Source organism: Salvelinus alpinus, chromosome 9 (assembly GCF_045679555.1).
Source record: "Salvelinus alpinus chromosome 9, SLU_Salpinus.1, whole genome shotgun sequence".
Lineage (NCBI taxonomy): Eukaryota > Metazoa > Chordata > Actinopteri > Salmoniformes > Salmonidae > Salvelinus > Salvelinus alpinus.
The window spans coordinates 29,631,471-29,652,480 of record NC_092094.1 but is presented as its reverse complement, the minus strand read 5'-3'; the positions used below and the strand labels follow the sequence as shown (position 1 = coordinate 29,652,480).

At 44.7% G+C, this 21,010-nt stretch overlaps 1 protein-coding gene across 8 annotated transcripts in view; it reads left to right on the top strand.

Annotated features, from left to right (window-relative positions):
* The window catches only part of LOC139584604 (SH3 and multiple ankyrin repeat domains protein 3-like), a 307,285-nt gene that overhangs the window by 219,911 nt on the left and 66,364 nt on the right, over positions 1–21,010 (top strand). For all 8 annotated transcript variants that reach the window (XM_071416641.1, XM_071416643.1, XM_071416642.1 and 5 more), the window contains one exon: positions 9,806–9,919. In XM_071416641.1, coding sequence (XP_071272742.1) covers positions 9,806–9,919 — 114 coding nt within the window. The remainder of the gene's footprint in view (positions 1–9,805; positions 9,920–21,010) is intronic.

The following is a 21,010-nucleotide window of genomic DNA, read 5'->3' as shown; positions in this document are numbered from 1 at the left end:
ATAGCCGCGCTGCGTTTTGGTCCTCTCCTTCATCCCAGGAAGAAAGCCGTTACATTTGCCTTGATGACAGCTGTACACTCTTGGCACTCTGTGAAGCATAGACCGGTGGCAATCTGTCCTTTGGAACCAAAAATCCAAAATCCAAACAAACGACTGGTTCACGTCCATAAATATCGCACTAATCATAACGAACCACTGGGTCGAGTCTTTAGCAACCAAAATATGAGTATGAATTTGCTTATAAGTGAAAATATCAACAACAACAAAAAATTATACCGGAAAATGAGTGCTTAGTATTGTTTTCTGATGATGATTTCTGCATATGCATATGGTGTTAGTATTCTCACTGTACCCAAATGCTGCATTGTACTGCTAAATGTGCAACCTGTATGCTATACTACATGTACAGTATGTACTGCATACAGTATTCACTATGCAAATGGTCTCCTATGTCCCTGTTGTGGAAAGGTACATAGAGTACGTTAGTGTTGTATTCTCTGTCAGTATTGTCTGTGTGTCTCTCTCTCTCTCTCTCTCTCATATCAAAGATCTTAGACTTTATATCCACCAACCAATGGCATTTCTTAAAAACCCACCAGAGGGATATTTTAAACCTACAAATTCAAGGTTTACTTTTGTTTTGTTGGTCTATAACAAAATGTTGTTTGCCAATATTGCATTGATGCATCCTTAACGTTTGACATGTGCTTTCACAGCATTCAAGTTAAACAACATGTATGTTTACATCGTAAATAAAGTTGTAGATGCTACCCTTACTGCTATCACTAATTTGTGGCTGCGAGTTCAAAACCCCCTTCATGGCAAAGTTGTTATTTGAGGAAAGAGTGCTTCACTGTTGGTTCTCGAGTCAAATAACGCATATGTGACAAAGTAGATGATTGTAATACGTTGTAAGTGTAGCCTACACGTCTATGTAATGTAGCGACGATTATCTATGTAGTAGTGCCAATTATTTGTGTCGGTCTGCAAGAAGTACTCCAACAACAAGCTCCTCATAAAATGTATTTGTAATCTTAATTTCCAAGGTTTTGCCTGCACTTCTCTTCTGTTCACAACACACTACCACAATTAGTGCAGGCCTAATATGTAGGCTTACATTTGAAGGGTAGCTTAAGCCTACACAGTGCCACCCCACCAAGCCATGTGTAGTGAGTGACTTAGGTTGTTTCACAAATCTGGTTTTGCATAGGTTATTACTGTGCTTGTAATAGGCGGTGAAAGCATGTGCGTGTAATTGGGATGACGAACAGAACATGCCATTTCACTTCCATCATTATATCAAATGTAAGGCAAACCCGGACAACACTGGGCCAATTGTGCGCCACCCTATGGGGACTCCAAGCCGGATTTGATTCAGCCTGGATTCAAACCAGGGACTGTAGTGCACTGAGCAGTGCCTTAGACCGCTACGCCACTCAGGAGCTCAATAATCAATAGTGTAGCTTTTCAATCTACGTGCCCTGGGACTGGGAGAGCAGCCTCGAGAGCGCACACAGTGTATGCTACCTGTGATTTCATTATCTGATAACTTTTTTTTATTTCGCAGTTTAAATTGACTAGATATATTCACTGCAGTATTTAGCCTAATATTGAGCTAATTATATAATTATGAACTAATATGCATACACTTCTAACTTAGGCTACACATCTCAAGCCTGTCTGTCTTCATTGTTCTGTTTCGCAGTTACACATTTGGCCTCTCTGCTGCCTCGGCTATTCCTTTTAAATCTTGTGTCCCAGGAAAAGCCAGACTACAATTGTAACGGCTTTCTTCCTGGGGTGAAGGAGAGGACCAAAATGCAGCGCGGCTAGTGTTCAACATGATTTAATAAAGAAGAGACAATAACGTGAACACTATACAAAATACAAAATAACAAATGTGAAAACCGAGACAGTCCTATCTGGTGCAGAACACAAAGACAGAAGACACCCACCCACAATCCCCAACACAAAACAAGCCACCTATATATGATTCTCAATCAGGGACAACGATTGACAGCTGCCTCTGATTGAGAACCATATTAGGCTGAACACAGAAACAGACAAACTAGACACACAACATAGAATTCCCACCCAGCTCACGTCCTGACCAACACTAAACAAGCAAAACACATAAGAACTCTGGTCAGGACGTTACAACAATAGCTTGTTGGACACTTATTTTGGCTTATTTGTCTTACTTATAGCCTATTGGAGGAGAGTGAATGTAAATAGGTTACAGCATTAAGAACTGGTGGAGAGATGGAAAGGAGAGAGAGACAGCGCATCTCAATGTCAGAAGAAGCCCATCACTATTTTCCAATGGTGGGCCTATCTTAGCACCGATACATCCTTACAAAATACAATATATAAGTGGCCTGCTAATGTACCTTTCTGGACCTTCTAAACTGTCGAGCTATAGAACATTTATATACAGTATATATAACTTTTAATACTGGGCCGAATAGTTGTGGTAAATTAAATTGATTGGACATGATTTGGAAAGGCACAAACCTGTCTATATAAGGTCCCACAGTTGACAGTACATGTCAGAGAAAAAAACCAATCCATGAGGTTGAAGGAATTGTCCATAGAGCTCTGAGACAGGATTGTGTTGAGGCACAGATCTGGGGAAGGGTACCAAAAGATGTCTACAAAATTGAAGGTCCCCAAGAACACAGTGGCCTCAATCATTCTTAAATGGAAGAAGTTTGGATCCACCAAGACTCTACCTAGAGCTGGCCGCCAAGCTAAACTGAGCAAATGCGGGAGAAGGGCCTTGGTCAGGGAGGTGACCAAGAACCCAATGGTCACTCTGATAGAGCTCCAGAGTTCCTCTGTGGCGATGGGAGAACCTTCCAGAAGGACAACCATCTCTGCAGCACTCCACCAATCAGGCCTTTATGGTAGAGTGGCCAGACGGAAGCCGCTCCCAGTAAAAGGGACATGACAGCCCGCTTGGAATTTGCCAAAAGGCACCTAAAGACTCTCAGACCAGGAGAAACAAGATTCTCTGGTTTGATGAAACCAAGATTGAACTCTTTGGCCTGAATGCCAAGCATCACGTCTGGAGAAAACCAGTGAAGCATGGTGGTGGCAGAATCATGCTGTGGGGATGTTTTTCAGAGGCAGTGACTGGGAGACTAGTCAGGATCAAGGGAAAGATGAACAGAGCAAAGTACAGAGAGATCCTTGATGAAAACCTGCTCCAGAGCGTTCAGGACCTCAGACTGGGGCGAAGGTTCACCTTCCAACAGGACAACGACCCTAAGCACACAGCCAAGACAATGCAGGAGTGTTATGTCCTTTAGGGGCCCAGCCAGAGCGCGGACTTGAACCCAATCTAACATCTCTGGAGAGACCTGAAAATAGCTGTTCAGCAAAGCTCCCCATCCAACCTGACAGAGCTTGAGAGGATCTGCAGAGAAGAAAGGGAGAAACTCCCCAAATACAGGTGTGCCACGCTTGTATCGTTATACCCAAGAAGACTCAAGGCTGTAATCGCTGCCAAAGGTGCTTCAACAAAGTACTGAGTAAAGGGTCTGAATACTTATGTAAATGTGATATTTCAGTTTTTTTTTATACATTGGCAAACATTTCTAAAAACCTGTTTTTGCTTTGTCATTATTGGGTATTGTGTGTAGATTGATGAGGGGAAAACATTTAGAATAAGGTTGTAACGTAATTATTTTGGGGAAAAGTCAAGGGGTCTGGATACTTTCCAAATGCATGGTATACTGCTGTGTGTGTGTGTTAGTGAGGAGGAGAGACAGAGAGAGAGAGTATGGTTTAGTGTGTGCGGGGGGAGAGTGGATATTTATGTGTGTGTGAATGACTCAGCTCTGAGCAGTAGCGCTTGGCTGAAATTAAAATGAGCTGTCGGTCGTCACACACGCACACGCACACGCGCACGCACACGCGTTTGGTGGGGATGCGGTGGAGCTTGCAGGCAGGGCAGGATGTGTGTGGAGTATAAATAACTCTGCATCGCCACTGATGCTATTTCTGGACCAGGCATCGTGACACTCAACCGCAGGCAACCTCAGACAGGACACTGACACGCACATATATATATATATACAGTGGAGAGAACAAGTATTTGATACACTGCCGATTTTGAAGGTTTTCCTACTTCCAAAGCATGTAGACGTCTGTAATTTTTATCATAGGTACACTTCAACTGTGAGAGACGGAATCTAAAACAAAAATCCAGAAAATCACATTGTATGATTTTTAAGTAATTAAATTGCATTTTATTGCGTGACATAAGTATTTGATCACCTACCAACCAGTAAGAATTCCGGCTCTCACAGACCTGTTAGTTTTTCTTTTAGAAGCCCTCCTGTTCTCCACTCATTACCTGTATTAACTGCACCTGTTTGAACTTGTTACCTGTATAAAAGACACCTGTACACACACTCAATCAAACAGACTCCAATCTCTCCACAATGGCCAAGACCAGAGAGCTGTGTAAGGACATCAGGGATAAAATTGTAGACCTGCACAAGGCTGGGATGGGCTACAGGACAATAGGCAAGCAGCTTGGTGAGAAGGCAACAACTGTTGGCGCAATTATTAGAAAATGGAAGATGTTCAAGATGACGGTCAATCACCCTCGGTCTGGGGCTCCATGCAAGATCTCACCTCGTGGGGCATCAATGATCATAAGGAAGGTGAGGGATCAGCCCAGAACTACACGGCAGGACCTGGTCAATGACCTGAAGAGAGCTGGGACCACAGTCTCAAAGAAAACCATTAGTAACACACTACGCTGTCATGGATTGAAATCCTGCAGCGCACGCAAGGTCCCCCTGCTCAAGCCAGCGCATGTCCAGGCCCGTCTGAAGTTTGCCAATGACCATCTGGATGATCCAGAGGAGGAATGGGAGAAGGTCATGTGGTCTGATGAGACAAAAATAGAGCTTTTTGGTCTAAACTCCACTCGCCGTGTTTGGAGGAAGAAGAAGGTTGAGTACAACCCCAAGAACACCCTCCCAACCGTGAAGCATGGAGGTGGAAACATAATTCTTTGGGGATGCTTTTCTGCAAAGGGGACAGGACGACTGCACCGTATTGAGGGGAGGATGGATGGGGCCATGTATCGCGAGATCTTGGCCAAAAACCTCCTTCCCTCAGTAAGAGCATTGAAGATGGGTCGTGGCTGGATCTTCCAGCATGACAACGACCCGAAACACACAGCCAGGGCAACTAAGGAGTGGCTCCGTAAGAAGCATCTCAAGGTCCTGGAGTGGCCTAGCCAGTCTCCAGACCTGAACCCAATAGAAAATCTTTGGAGGGAGCTGAACGTCCGTATTGCCCACCGACAGCCCCGAAACCTGAAGGATCTGGAGAAGGTATGTATGGAGGAGTGGGCCAAAATCCCTGCTGCAGTGTGTGCAAACCTGGTCAATAACTACAGGAAACGTATGATCTTTGTAATTGCAAACAAAGGTTTCTGTACCAAATATTAAGTTCTGCTTTTCTGATGTATCAAATACTTATGTCATGCAATAAAATGCAAATTAATTACTTAAAAATCATACAATGTGATTTTCTGGATTTTTGTTTTAGATTCCGTCTCTCACAGTTGAAGTGTACCTATGATAAAAATTACAGACCTCTACATGCTTTGTAAGTAGGAAAACCTGCAAAATCGGCAGTGTATCAAATACTTGTTCTCCCCACTGTATATGTGCACACTTACTACTGCACTTACACACACACAAAGAAATACATACAGACACACACACCTCAGTCAAATGCATAACCTTCCAATCATAGTTTAAGTTCTGATGAGGGTTATTCCGCTCCTTTTGTACAGTATCTCTCTCCAGCTCCCTTTCATTCTCACCTCTCTCACCATCCCTCTATTTGCCTTTGTCTTTCATTGTCTTTCCCTCCCTCTTTCTTTGTCCATCCCCTGCGTATGATGACTTTATTCGTATTTAATTGGGCCTGTCCTTGTCAGCAACAGTAAAATGGTGTGTGGAACAATAGCTGTCCAGCTATTGTTGCAGTGGAATGACTGCATAACACCCTGGCTCTCAGAGGTGTAAAGACTCTGTTGAGTTCCCAGTCCAGTATAACTAACTCTTCCCATAGAATATAATGGGAACTATGACCCGTTGCTGCAGCTATAACTGTTTCCTACGGCTTGTGCTGCCTGCTTGTGCTGCCTGCTACACATTCAAGATTAGTTGAGTTTCTGCCGCTTTACTAAGTGAAATGTTTTGAAACCAAGTTTAAAGCACTATACCACCAAAGCATTTGTTATTGTTCTATGAGGTGACTGAAACCCTGTGTTGTAATCATCTGTCCTCTGTCACCCACTGCTGTGTACCTGTAGAGGTGATTATGAACCCGTATGAAGCCTGTGGTGGTGTAGTACTGTAGCAGTTCTTGTCCAGTGTTTGGCTGATCTATGTCCTGCTGAGGTGTTGATTGTGAACTGTTTGGCTAGTGTAGCTTACACTGCATTACACCATGAGTGTTTGGCTTTAACCTCAGTCACTGACTCAGTCACTCATCATACAACACACTGTTATTATTTTCTGGTTATGCTTCTTCTCTCCTCTCCATCAACCCCATGTCCTATTTCCCTCATTTTCTCACTGTTATTTCTCCCCCATGTTCCTCCTTCCCTTCCTCTTGAACTCTCTATATTTCCTTAATATCTTCTCCCTCTCTCTACTTTCTTCCCTCTATGTTTCTCCCTCTTTCCCTCTCTCTGGCCTTTCTCCTAGTGCATCCTGGGTAGTGAAAGAAACTCTGGTGCCACTTAGTCACTAAACACACACAGCTCTGTTTCAGGGCCACTGAGTGCCAACGTCTGTTTCCCGCAGACAGTAATCATGTGGCATGCCAACCAGGCCTTGGCACACGCCACAAGAGAGTGGCAGTATAAGGGTGACACTCTTAAAACAGGCCTTGTTCTGTGTGTATGTGTCTGTTCGTTTTTTCTGTGTGTGTGTCTCAAGGGACCAGGGTTATTTGAGGTTTTTATAAAGTGTATTTCATCTGCTGTTACTCACTCTTACCTCCCCCTTCTCTTTCACTCTCTCCAGAGTGATCGATTATGGTCATCTTTGGTCAGTCAGGTTGTGGTTGCGGCACTGTCAGGTGTCGTTGCATGGTGTTCATGTGAAATGTTTTCCAGTTTGATTGGTGAGCCTACCGCATGAAGCACACTGTTAATGTCACGTTGGTATAAATGATTCAGGAGACAGGCGCAGGAATGAGTAATAGTTTTTTTTATTACTCCCAAATTACGGCATGCCGTGTAAAGGCACGGGGACGAAGACCAAAAAACCCTTTCCAAAACACAGGGTTGAAACCCAAACAAAAGAGGAGTACCTCGAATAAATAAAACAAGCGCACAATGATTAATACACGGGACGAGACCCTAATCATCTGCACAATCCACAATGGCACGAAGGCCAAAACACAATAGAACAGGTACTCACACGAACCAACGGACATTGTAACAATAATTGACAGCACTATGGTAAACCAAGGACACACTTATACAATAACTAATGGGAATAGGGGCCAGGTGTGCGTAATGAAAGTTCCGGAGGGATCCATGACAGTTAAATCGTTGGCTCATGTCTTGTGACTGAGTTATGGGGAGCAGAACCAATCAGAAAGACCTGTGGGATTTGTTTCCTGCCTCTCAATAATCTGTAGTTCAGCATGTCATCCTGATCAGAAGTTGGTGGTTGAAAATGATGCATTCATGTTGTGTTGGAATAGAAAACATGACTCCAAAGGATACTTAACATTCCTGCACACTTTTTTTCAAAGTTTCACTTTTCTTACATACCCAATAGTTGACATTCATCAAAAATAAGCAGAATGGACTATAGTTGTCATGAATAGAATACAATGTTCATGTGATTTGAGGTGTTAGTTTGGAGTGACTCAGATGAAACATTTAATTTGAAGTATGAATGTTGATGTGGGATATGAGTTGATATCAGAGAGAGGATTAAGTGGTGACGCGATGCTGTGGGGTTTTTGAGGAGCTTAGAGTGGCTGTCTGCTAATTGGCAGGCTGGTTTCCTGGTCCTTGATTACAGCTAGCACGGGGTGTATTCAGCTGGAGAAGGGGAATTAGAGGGGGGGATCAGCTCCCTGAAGGTCTACCACGTTTCACTGTTGACACGTTTCTGAATGGAGTGAAGGCAAGCTGATGGCTTAGTGCTGTGTACTGGTTCTCTGCCAAGTTAGCGTACAGAGGTAGAGAGGGCGTATACGCAGGAGATTCACAATGATGCAGGTTTAAGCTATGATCAGAGAGAGGGATCAGAGCATGTTTCCTCCACCAGAAAGGGTCGATGCAACTGCTTTTCCCGATCATAGTGAACCCTGCCTGTGCTCAGAGTTCTAAGACTGGGCGTCTGGTTCCTTGCTGATTTGCTATTGGTAATGTAGCAGATGTGAACTAGGAGGCTAGTGAAGTGCTAGTGCAGTTGCCAAATTATTGTGACGTCACCTGTCCTGTGATGTAAGAAGTCAATTGTCGCTCACAGAGGGAGTTTGCGAATTTATCCTCCTATTCAAGAAAAATCATTTTGACATCCTAATAATCCAACATGTTAACATCCCATCATTCTAACATTCTCCAGACCAGCCACATGCTGCAACCTGACTTTGCCGTAACCTAGCAACCATGGAAGGATGAGGCTCAGTGGAGCACAGCCAGAGTTCCAGCTGGTGTTCTCTGGTTTGTGTGTGTGTGTTTGTGTGTGTGTGTGTGTGTTTTCTTGTGTGTGTGTGTGTGTGCCGGAATATATGCGTGTTCAGCTATTTAGCCTTCTTGTTAGCCTGTGTGTGCTAGGGGTAATGTGTGCGTGTGACAAAATATATGTATGTCCAGCTCTTTAGCCTTCTTGTTAGCCTGTGTGTGCTAGGGGTAATGTGTGTGTGTGACAAAATATATGTATGTCCAGCTCTTTAGCCTTCTTGTTAGCCTGTGTGTGCTAGGGGTAATGTGTGTGTGTGACAAAATGTATGTATGTCCAGCTCTTTAGCCTTCTTGTTAGCCTGTGTGTGCTAGGGGTAATGTGTGTGTGTGACAAAATATATGTATGTCCAGCTCTTTAGCCTTCTTGTTAGCCTGTGTGTGCTAGGGGTAATGTGTGTGTGTGTGTGTTGGGGTAATGGATGAGCTTAGTGGAAATGAGCGCTTGTCTCAGTCCTGCAGCGAAGATCAATATCAACCATACATTCATCTCTAATTACCACAGCAGGGCTCACATGAACACACGCGCACGCACACGCACACACACACGCACACGCACACACACACACACAAGTTATTAGCCTTGACTAAGAGCACACACATCCCCTTCTAATGCAATATCTGATGGCTAGCTACCCACCCAGTGGTGGGTATGTGTCTGTTATTTAGAGGAAATAAAATGTCAGGTATCCCTTGGTAATGAGGCCTTCTGACATCAATGGGACTTCATGGTTAATTAAAGGTTAATATTTAAATAAAAACATTAAATTGTCTCCACTTTATCCACAAATGATACAAGAACTGTGTGATTATTGACTCCACTCAACATTCTGTGACATCGACTTCTCTTTCAGCCACAGTGGAGACTCATCTGTTAACCTGCAATGTATTGGACATATGCTGTAGTTAACTCCTTTTTCTCTCTCTTTCTCCCTCTCTATTTCTCCCTCTCTCTCTCTCCCTCTCTCTCTCTCCCTCTGTCTCTCTCTCTCTCTCTCTCTCTGTCTGTCTCTCTGTCTGTCTGTCTCTCTCTCTCTGTCTCTCTCTCTCCCCCTGTGTCAGTGTTGAGTATAGGAGAAGGAGGTTTCTGGGAGGGCACGGTCAAAGGGAGAACAGGCTGGTTCCCTGCCGACTGTGTGGAAGAGGTTCAGATGAGACAGTATGACCCTCGGCTAGGTAAGGACTGGAGAACATGCACACGGGCATACACAACATACACTCTCACTATTCACTGTGTGAACTTACTTGGGTTACCTAGCCCTGTCCACAGGCTGGTGGAACTATGGGTGCTGTCCACAGTGCTGAACAGGCTGGTGGAACTATAGGTGCTGTCCACGGTGCTGAACAGGCTGGTGGAACTATAGGTGCTGTACACGGTGCTGAACAGGCTGGCGGAACTATAGGTGCTGTCCACGGTGCTGAACAGGCTGGTGGAACTATAGGTGCTGTCCACGGTGCTGAACAGGCTGGTAGAACTATAGGTGCTGTCAATGGTGCTGAAGAGGCTGGTGGAACTATAGGTGCTGTCCACAGTGCTGAACAGGCTGGTGGAACAATAGGTGCTTTCCACAGAGCTGACTCAGCCCTGTATGTACAATATTATATATGCTGACCTCTAATGTCTATACCCTCGCTGACTGCGGAGACACACACACACACACACACACAAACAATTGCACGCACGCGCATTCACACGTGCGCACACACACAAACACACACCTGAAGATGCTCACAAACACATGATCTACTCTCACATACTCTGTTGAGGAGGTGTCTCAATCAGAAAGAAGTTAAAAAGAGCACATAAAAAGACATGGGGGAAAACATACAGGTACCTGCCAAAATAATGGAAACACTTGAGTCTTAGTCACCAGGTCTCAACCCAATTGAACACTTATGGGAGATTCTGTAGTGACTCCTGTGTTAGCGATTTCCACCACCATCAACAAATTATGGAATTTCTCGTGGAAGAATGTTGTCGCATCGCTCCAATAGAGTTCCAGAGAATTGTAGAATCTATGCCAAGGTGCATTGAAGCTGTCCTAGCTCGTGGTGGCCCTTATGTTGGTGTTTCCTTTATTTTGGCAGTTACTTGTACATGTTGCATTCATTAATGTATTCTCTATCTCTGCATGTTTAGATTAACAGTCAATACGTACACTATACAGTGATTATCGGAAAGTAATCAGACCCCTTCAATTTTTCCACATTTTGTTACATTACAGCCTTATTCTAAAATGTATTAAATATTTTTTTGCCCTCATCAATCTACACACAATACCCCATAATGACAAAGTTAAAACAGGTTTTTGATATTTTAGCAAATGTATAAAAAAATAAAAAAATATTCAGACCCTTTGCTATGAGACTTGAAATTGAGCTCAGGTGCATCCGGTTTCCATTGATCATCCTTCAGATGTTTCTACAACTTGATTGGAGTCCATCTGTGGTAAATTTAATTGATTGGAGATGATTTTGAAAGGTCTCACAGTTGATAGTGCATGTCAGAGCAAAAACCAAGCCATGGCCGCCTGGCCAAACTGAGCAATCGGGGGAGAAGGGCCTTGGCCAAGGAGGTGACTCATCCCCACAGTTCCTCTGTGGGGATGAGAGAACCTTCCAGAAGGACAACCATCTTTGCAGCACTCCACCAATCAGGCCAGACTGAATTCACTCCTCAGTAAGAGGCACATGACAGCCTTCTTGGAGTTTTCCAAAAGGCACCTAAAGATTCTCTGGTCTGATGAAACCAAGACTGAACTCCAAGCATCACGTCTGGAGGAAACCAGGTACCGCTCATCACCTGGCCAATATTATTTCTACGGTGAAGCATGGTGGTGGAAGCATCATGCTGTGAGGATGTTTTTCAGAGGCAGGGACTGGGAGACTAGTCAGGACAAGGGGGAAATTAATGGAGCAAATTACAGAGAGATCCTTGATGAAAACCTGCTTCAGACTGGGGCAAAGGTTCACCTTTGGGTCTGAATACTTATTTTAAATGTGATATTTCTATTTAATCTGAAAACTTTCTGAATAAACTGTATCTACAAAAGTATGTGGACACCCCTTCAAATTAGTGGATTCGGTACTGACAGGTGTATAAATCGAGCACACAGCCATGCAATCTCCATAATTTTTTTGGCACAATGACGCTGATAGAGATGGTCGCCTCACTTTGAGTCCTTAGGAAACTATGCAGCATTTTGTTTTTTTCTGTATTATTTCTTACATTGTTACCCCAGGAAATCTTAAGTCTTATTACATACATCCGGGAAGAACTATTTGATTTAAGAGCGACGTCAACTTACCAACATTGCGACCAGGAATCCAACTTTCCCGAAGCGGATCCTCTGTTTGGACCATCACCCAGGACAATGGATCTAATCCCAGAAGCCGACCCAAAACGACGGCACCGCAGAAGGGGCAGACGGAGCAGCCAACTGGTCAGGCTCCGTAGACATGCACATCGCCCACCGCTCCAGAGTATACTACTCGCCAATGTCCAGTCTCGTGACAACAAGGTAGATTAAATTTGAGCAAGGGTTGCCTTCCAGAGAGACATCAGAGATTGTAACATTCTCTGTTTCACGGAAACATGGCTCTCTCGCGATATGTTGTTGGAATCGGTTCAGCCACCGGTCTTCTCCATGCATTAAGCTGACAGAGATAAACACCTCTCTGGGAAGAGGAAGGGCAGGGGTATATGCTTCATGATTAACGACTCATGGTGTAATCATAACAACATACAGGAACTCAAGTCCTTATGCTCACCCGACCTAGAATTCCTTACAATCAAATGCCGGCCATATTATCTCCCAAGGGAATTCTCGTCAGTTATCATCACAGCTGTATACATTCCCCCTCAAGCAGACACCACAACAGCCCACAAGGAACTTCACTGGACTCTATGTAAACTGGAAACCATATATCCTGATGCTGCATTTATTGTAGCTGGTGATTTTCACAAAGCAAAATTGAGAACAACGCTACCTAAATTATTTTAGAATATTGATTGCAGTACTCGGGGGGGTAATACACTTGATCACTGGTACTCTAACTTCCGCAATGCATACAAAGCCCTCCCCCGCCCTCCCTTCGGCAAATCCAACTACAACGCCATCTTGCTCCTACCGTCTTATAGGCAGAAACTCAAACAGGATGTAACAGTGACTAGAACCATTCAACGCTGGTCTGACCAATCGGAATCCACGCTTCAAGACTCGGTGAGTGAGTTTATAAGGAAGTGCATTGGAGATGTTGTACCCACTGTGACTATTAAATACCTACCGTAACCAGAAACTGTTGATGGATGGCGGCATTCGCGCAAAACTGAAAGCACAAACCACCCCATTTAACCATGGAAAGAGGTCTCGGAATATGGCTGGAAATTAACAGTGTAGTTAGTCCCTCTGCAAGGCAATTAAACAAGCGAAATTACGGAACAGGGACAAAGTGGAGTCGCAATTCAACGGCTCAGACGTATGTGGCAGGGTCTATAGGAAATCACGGACTACAAGAAGAAAACCGGCCACGTCACGGACACCGACGTCACACTTCCAGACAAACTAAACACCTTCTTTGCCCGCTTTGAGGATAATACAGTGCCACCGTCACGGCCCGCTAACAAGGACTGCGCCCCCCCTCTCCTTCTCCGTGGCCGACGTGAGTAAAACATTTAAACGTGTGAACCCTCGCAAGGCTGCCGGCCCAGACGACATCCCTAGCCGCGTTCTCAGAGCATGCGCAGACCAGCTGGCTGGTGTGTTTACAGACATATTCAAACGCTCCCTGACAGTCTGCTGTCACCACATGCTTCAAGATGGCCACCATTGTTCCTGTACCCAAGAAGGCAAAGATAACTGAACTAAATGACTACCCCCCCCCCCCCCGTAGCACTCACTTTTGTCATCATGAAGTGCTTTGAGAGACTAGTCAAGGATCATATCACCTCCACCTTACTGATCACCCTAAACCCACTTCAATTTGCATACCGCCCCAACAGGTCCACAGACGATGCAATCGCCATCACACTGCACACTGCCCTATCCCATCTGTACAAGAGGAATACATATGTAAGAATGCTGTTCATTGACTACAGCTCAGCATTCAACACCATCGTTTCCTCCAAGCTCATCATCAAGCTGGAGGTCCTGGGTCTCAACCCTGTGCAATTGGGTCCTGGACTTTCTGACGGGCCGCCCCAAAGGTGGTGTAAGTAGGAAACAACATCTCCACTTCACTGACCCCCAACACTGGGACCCCACAAGGATGTGTGCTTAGCCCCCTCCTGTACTCCCTGTTCACCCACGACTGCCTGGCCATGCACGCCTCTAACTCAATCATCAAGTTTGCAGACGACACTACAGTAGTGGGCTTGATTACCAACAATAACGAGACAACCTCCAGGAAGGAGGTGAGGGCCCTGGGAGTGTGGTGTGAGGAAAATAACCTCTCACTCAACATCAACAAAATAAAGGAGAAGATCGTGGACTTCAAGAAACAGCAGAGGGAGCACCCCCCTATCCACATCGAAGGGACAGCAATGGAGAAGGTGGAAAGTTTTAAGTTCCGAGGCATACACATCACAGACAAACTGAAATGGTCCACCCACACAGACAGTGTGGCGAGGAAGGCGCAGCAGCGCCTCTTCAACCTCGAGAGGCTGAAGAAATTTGGCTTGTCACCCAAAACCATGACAAACTTTTACAGATGCACAATCAGGAGCATTCTGTCGGACTGTATCACAGCCTGGTACGGCAACTGCACTGCCCTCAACCACAAGGCTCTCCAGTGGGTGGTGCAGTCTGGGCAAGCTACCTGCCCTCCATGACACCTACAGCATCCGATGTCACAGGAAGGCCAAAAAGATCATCAAGGACAACAACCACCTGAGCCACTGCCTGTTCAGACCGCTACCGTCCAGAAAGTGAGGTCAGTACAGGTGCATCAAAGCTGGGACCAAGAGACTGAAAAGCAGCTTCTATCTCAAGGCCATCAGACTGCTAAACAGCAATCACTAACTCAGGGAGGCTCCTGCATACATTGAGACCCAATCACTGACCACTTTTATAAATGGGTCACTAGTCAATTTAAACAATGCCACTATAAATAATGCCACTTTAATAATGTTTACATATCTTACATTACTCATGTCATATGTACAGTATGTATTGTATTTTATACCGTCTATTGCACCTTGCCTATGCCGCTTGCCCATCGCTCATCCATGTATTTACATGTACATATTCTCATTCAGCCCTTTAGATTTGTGTGTATTACAGCTAAAGTCGGAAGTTTACATACACTTAGTTTGGAGTCATTAAAACTCATTTTTCAACCACTCCACACATGTCTTGTTAACAAATTATAGTTTTGTCAAGTCAGTTAGGACATCTACTTTGTGCATGACACAAGTAATTTTTCCAACAATTGTTAACAGACAGATTATTTCACTTATAATTCACTGTATCACAATTCAGGTGGGTCAAAAGTTTACATACACTAAGTTGACTGTGCCTTTAAACAGCTTGGAAAATTCCAGAAAATTAGGTCATGGCTTTAGAAGCTTCTAGTGGGCTAATTTACTTAATTTGAGTCAATTGGAGGTGTACCTGTGGATGTACCTTCAAACTCAGTGCCTCTTTGCTTGACATCATGGGAAAATCAAAAGAAATTAGCCAAGACCTCAGAAAAAAATTTGTAGACCTCCACAAGTCTGGTTCATCCTTGGGAGCAATTTCCAAACGCCTGAAGGTACCACGTTCATCTGTACAAACAATAGTTCGCAAGCATAAGCACCATAGGACCACGCAGCCATCATACCGCATAGGAAGGAGACACGTGCTGTCTCCTAGAGATGAACGTACTTTTGTTGCGAAAAGTGCAAATCAATCCCAGAACAACAGCAAAGGACCTTGTGAAGATGTTAGAGGAAACAGGTACAAAAGTATATATATCCACAGTAAAATGAGTCCTATATCGACAGAACTTGAAAGGCCGCTCAGCAAGGAAGAAGCCACTGCTCCAAAACCGCCATAAAAAAGCCAGACTACGGTTTGCAACTGCACATCGTACTTTTTGGAGAAATATCCTCTGGTCTGATGAAACAAAAATAGAACTGTTTGGCCATAATGACCATCGTTATGTTTGGAGAAAAAAAGGGGATGCTTGCAAGCCGAAGAACACCATCCCAACCGTGAAGCACGGGGGTGGCAGCATCATGTTGTGGGGGTGCTTTGCTGCAGGAGGGACTGGTGCACTTCACAAAATAGATGGCATCATGAGGAAAGGAAAAGTATGTGGATATATTGAAGCAACATCTCAAGACATCAGTCAGGAAGTTAAAACTTGGTCGCAAATGGGTCTTCCAAATGGACAATGACCCCAAGCATACTTCCAAAGTTGTGGCAAAATGGCTTAAGGACAACAAAGTCAAGGTATTGGAGTGGCCATCACAAAGCCCTGACCTCAATCCTATAGAAAATGTGTGGGCAGAACTGAAAAAGTGTATGCAAGCAAGGAGGCCTACAAACCTGACTTAGTTGCAAAATGGCTTAAGGACAACAAAGTCAAGGTATTGGAATGGCCATCACAAAGCCCTGACCTCAATCCTATAGAAAATGTGTGGGCAGAACTGAAAAAGTGTGTGCGAGCAAGGAGGCCTACAAACCTGACTTAGTTGCACCAGCTCTGTCAGGAGGAATGGGACAAAATTCACCCAACTTATTGTGGGAAGCTTGTGGAAGGCTACCTGAAACGTTTGACCCAAGTTAAACAATTTAAAGACAATGCTACCAAATACTAATTGAGTGTATGTAAACTTCTGACCCACTGGGAATGTGATGGAAGAAATCAAAGCTGAAGTAAATCATTCTCTCTACTCTTATTCTGACATTTCACGTTCTTAAAATAAAGTGTTGATCCTGACTAACCAAAGACAGGGAATTTTCACTAGGATTAAATGTCAGGAATTGTGGAAAAACAGACATATTCAATTTATTTTTATTTTGCTAAGGTGTATGTAAACTTCCGACTTCAACTGTAGGTAGTTGTTGGGGAATTGTTAGATTACTTGTTAGATATTACTGCACAAGCATTTTGCTACACTCGCATTAATATCTGCTAACCATGTGTATGTGACCAATCAAATTTGATTTGATTTGATCAAACATTGGCAGTAGAATGGCCTTACTGAAGAGCTCAGTGACTTTCAGCGTGGTATCGTCATAAGATGCCACCTTTCCATCAAGTCAGTTTGTCAAAATTCTCTCCCGCTAGAGCTGCCACGGTCAACTGTAAGTGCTGTTATTGTGAAGTGGAAATGTCTAGGAGCAACAACGGCTCAGAACGGGATCTCAGAGTGCTGAAGCACGTAGCGCATAAAAATCGTCTATCCTCGGTTGCAACACTCACTGCTGAGTTCCAAACTGCCACTGGAAGCAACGTCAGCAAAACAACTGTTCGTAGGGATCTTCATGAAATGGGTTTCCATGGCCGAGCAGCCGCACACAAGCCTAAGATCACCATACACAATGCCAAGCGTCAGCTTGCTGCCATTGAACTTTGGAGGAGTGGAAACGTGTTCTCTGGAGTGATGAATCACACTCCACTATCTGGCAGTCCGACAGAAGAATCTTGGTTTGGCAGATTCCAGGAGAAAGCTGCTTGCCCCAATGCATAGTGCCAACTGTAAAGTTTGGTGGAAGAGGAATAATGGTCTGGGGCTGTTTTTCATGGTTCGGGCTAGGCCCCTTATTTCCAGTGAAGTGAAATCTTAACGCTACAGCATGCAATGACATTCCAGATGATTCTGTGCTTCCAACTTTGTGGCAACAGTTTGGGGAAGACCTTTCCTGTTTCAGCATGACAATGCCCCCGTGTACAAAGCAAGGTACATACAGAAATGGTTTGTCGAGATCGGTGTGGAGGTACTTGACTGGCCTGCACAGAGCCCTGACCTCAACTCCCATCGAACACCTTTGGGATGAATTGGAACGCCGACTATGAGCCAGGCCTAATCGCCCAACATCAGTGCCCGACCTCACTAATGCTGGTGTGGTTGAATGGAAGTGAGTCCCCGCAGCCATGTTCCAACATCTAATGGAAAACCTTCCCAGAAGAGTGGAGGCTGTTATAGCAGCAAAGGGGAGACCAACTCCATATTAATGCCCATGATTTTGGAATGAGATGTTCGATGAGCACACGTCCACATACTTTTGGTCATGTCATTCAGGGGTCAGTATCTATCCAGTCATATGGTCAATCTTTGTAGATTCATTTTTAATGTTTTCTTGAATGTGAATTTATTTTTCACTTGTGTTTGAGGGTGTGTCTGGAGAGGGTTTTGTGAAAATAGGTGTTGAGGAATGTATGTTATCTTGCCCCCCCCCCATTCCTTGAGGAATCCTGCCGCTTTATGGGATTAGGAGGTGAGGAGGAGAGAGTGCCTGGGTGAGAGTGTGAGAGGCTGAGAAAAGGGGGGTCTCTAAACACAGGAGGGAGTGAGATAGTGAAGGAGAAGAATAAGGGAGAATCCACTAAAGAAATTAATGTGAGGCAACTCTTTCTTTTTCTCCGGTCTCCGTCCTGTCTTTCCTTATTCCCTCTCCTCTCTTGCTGTTTCCCCCCTCTCCCTCCCTTATCTCCCTCTCTCTCCTCTATTTGTCTTTTACCCCTCCTCTCTTTGTATTTCTCTCCTCCTTTATCTCTCTCTCTCTCTCTCTCCTCTATGTGTCACTTACCCCTCTTCCCTCTGTTTCCCTCCCCCCTTATCTCTCTCTCTCCTCTATTTGTCTCTTCCCCCTCCTCTCTCTCTCCATTTCCCTCCCTCCCTCCACTTCTCCTTCTCATTCCATGTCCTTCACTCCTTTCCACTGGGTATTGAAGTACAGAAACGTTATATATTTTTTTAGATTGTTTAATATTAACTCAGCAAAGGATTTTGGTGCAAAAAAATAAGTCTAGCTAAATAATAGATAATGCTCAACAGTTAATGATATGCAGTTGTTTTTGCAGGAATTTGATGCATCCTAGGATACTTCAACAGTCATGAAATAATAGATAACACACTAGAGGACACACATACACAGAAAGACAATCACACACAAACTCAGGCACACACATTCACACACGTAGACACAAGCATGCACACACTCAGACAAACACACACTTGTTTATCTGGTAAGCACTGAGGCATCACTGACAGTCATGGCAATATGTCTCAGCTCAGCTCAGTGAAGCAGGAAAGACAGCCCTGTCTACAATTAACTAACCTAAACAACACTGCTCTCTGTGTGTGTGTGCGTGCGTGCGTGTGATTTTGTCTGTGTGTGTAAGTGTGTGTGTGCACATCATTTTTTATCCATGTGTTTTACCCGTGTATGCGTGAGTGTGTAGTTGTGTAGTTGTATTGAAATCAGAGTGTGGGTTTTTGAGTAACGGACTGTGTGCTGCAGGGTCTCTTATACATCACCCTGTGTCGTGACTCTCACTGTCTCATCCCCCTTAATCTATCCAACTGTCTTTGTCTCTCTTTCCCTCTGTCTCTTTCTCTCTCTTTTTCTCTCTCCCCCCATTCTCTCCCTTTCCACCTCTCTGTGTTGATTTGGTGATAAGGTTTTAGTCAGGGTCAGAGAGAGATAAATAGAGAGAGGGAAAGAGATAGGGGGATGGATAGGGGTAGAGTTAAGGCCAGGGTCAGGCCATCAGTGAATCTGTTATTTATTGTGACACCTCTCTCACACACACACACACACACACACACACGCACATGCAGACAAACACACATGCACACGCAGACACACACACACAGACACACCTGCGCACAACCACATCGCCAAGTGGACATTCATCTGGGGAGGACATTTTATCATTTACTGCAGGTAGGAGAGATAAAAAAGGGGAGAAAGAGATTATTGGAGAGAGGGAAGGGGGAGAGGACAGAGGGATGAAGGGAAGGGAAAGAGAAGGGGAGAAGGAGGGAGTCACTGATTGAGAGAGTGAGAGCGAGAAAGAAAAGGATATTGATTGAATTCATTAACTCAACAATGAGTGATGTATTTAACATTTACATTAGAGTTATTTAGAGTATGCTCTTATCCAGAGTGACTTACAGTTAGTGCATTCATTCAGCTAGGTGGGACAACCACATATCTCAGTCGTAATTACATGTTTTAAGTAGCTATCAGCAAAGTCAGAGCTAGTAAGGGGGAAAAAGTCTAGTACGAATGTTAGTTCACAAAATAGAGGGGGGGGTTGCTGTGGCATTATTTAAGATATTCTTTGAAGAGGTAAGGTTTCAGATGTTTTCGGAAGATGGACAGGGACTCTGCTGTCCTAGCTTCAGGGGGAAGCTGGTTCCACCATTGGGGTGCCAGGACAGAAAATAACATTGACGAGGCTTAGCGGGAGGTCCAGGGGTGGGAGGTCCAAGAGACCAGAGGTGGCAGAACAGAGTACTCGGTTGGGGTGTAGGATTTGAGCATAGCCTGAAGGTAGGGAGGGGCAGTTCCTCTTCCTGTTCCGTAGGAAAGTACCATGTTCTTGTAGTGGATGCAAGCTTTGACTGGATGCCAGTGGAGTGTCCGTAGGACAGGGGGAAACTTAGGGAGATTGAATACCAGGCACGCTGCAGCGTTCTGGATAAATTGCAGGGGTTTGCTGGCACAAGTGGGGAGCCCAGCCAACAACGAGTTGCAGTAGTGCAGATCGGAGATGACAAGTGCCTGGATTAGGACTTGCGCTGCTTCCTGTGTGAGGTAGGGTCGTACTCTACGGATGTTGTAAAGCTTGAACATGCAGGAGCGAGTCACTGCTTTGATGTTTGCAGAGAACAACAGGGTGTTGTCCATTCTCAAGGTTCTTTGCACTCTGGGAGGGGGACACTGTGGGGTTGTCATCCGTGATGGAGAGGTCTTGGAGCAGACATGGCTTCCCCGGGAGGAAGAGAAGCTCCTTCTTGTCAAGGTTGAGCTTTTGGTGGTGGGCTGACATCCAAGCTGAGATATCTACCAGGCACGCAAAGAAGGGGGGGAAAGAGAAAAGTAATTGAGCCTGAGAGGGTGGAGAGGAGGATCTGATGGTTTATGTTGTTCAAGGCAGCTGACAGATTTAGGAGGATGAGAACAGAGGAGAGAAAGTCAGCTTTGGCAGTGCCGAGAGCCTCCATGACACAGAGGAGAGCAGTCTCGGTTGAGTGACCCATCTTGAAGCCTGACTGGTTAGAGTCAAGAAGATCATTCTGAGAGAGATGATGAGAGAGTTGGTCAG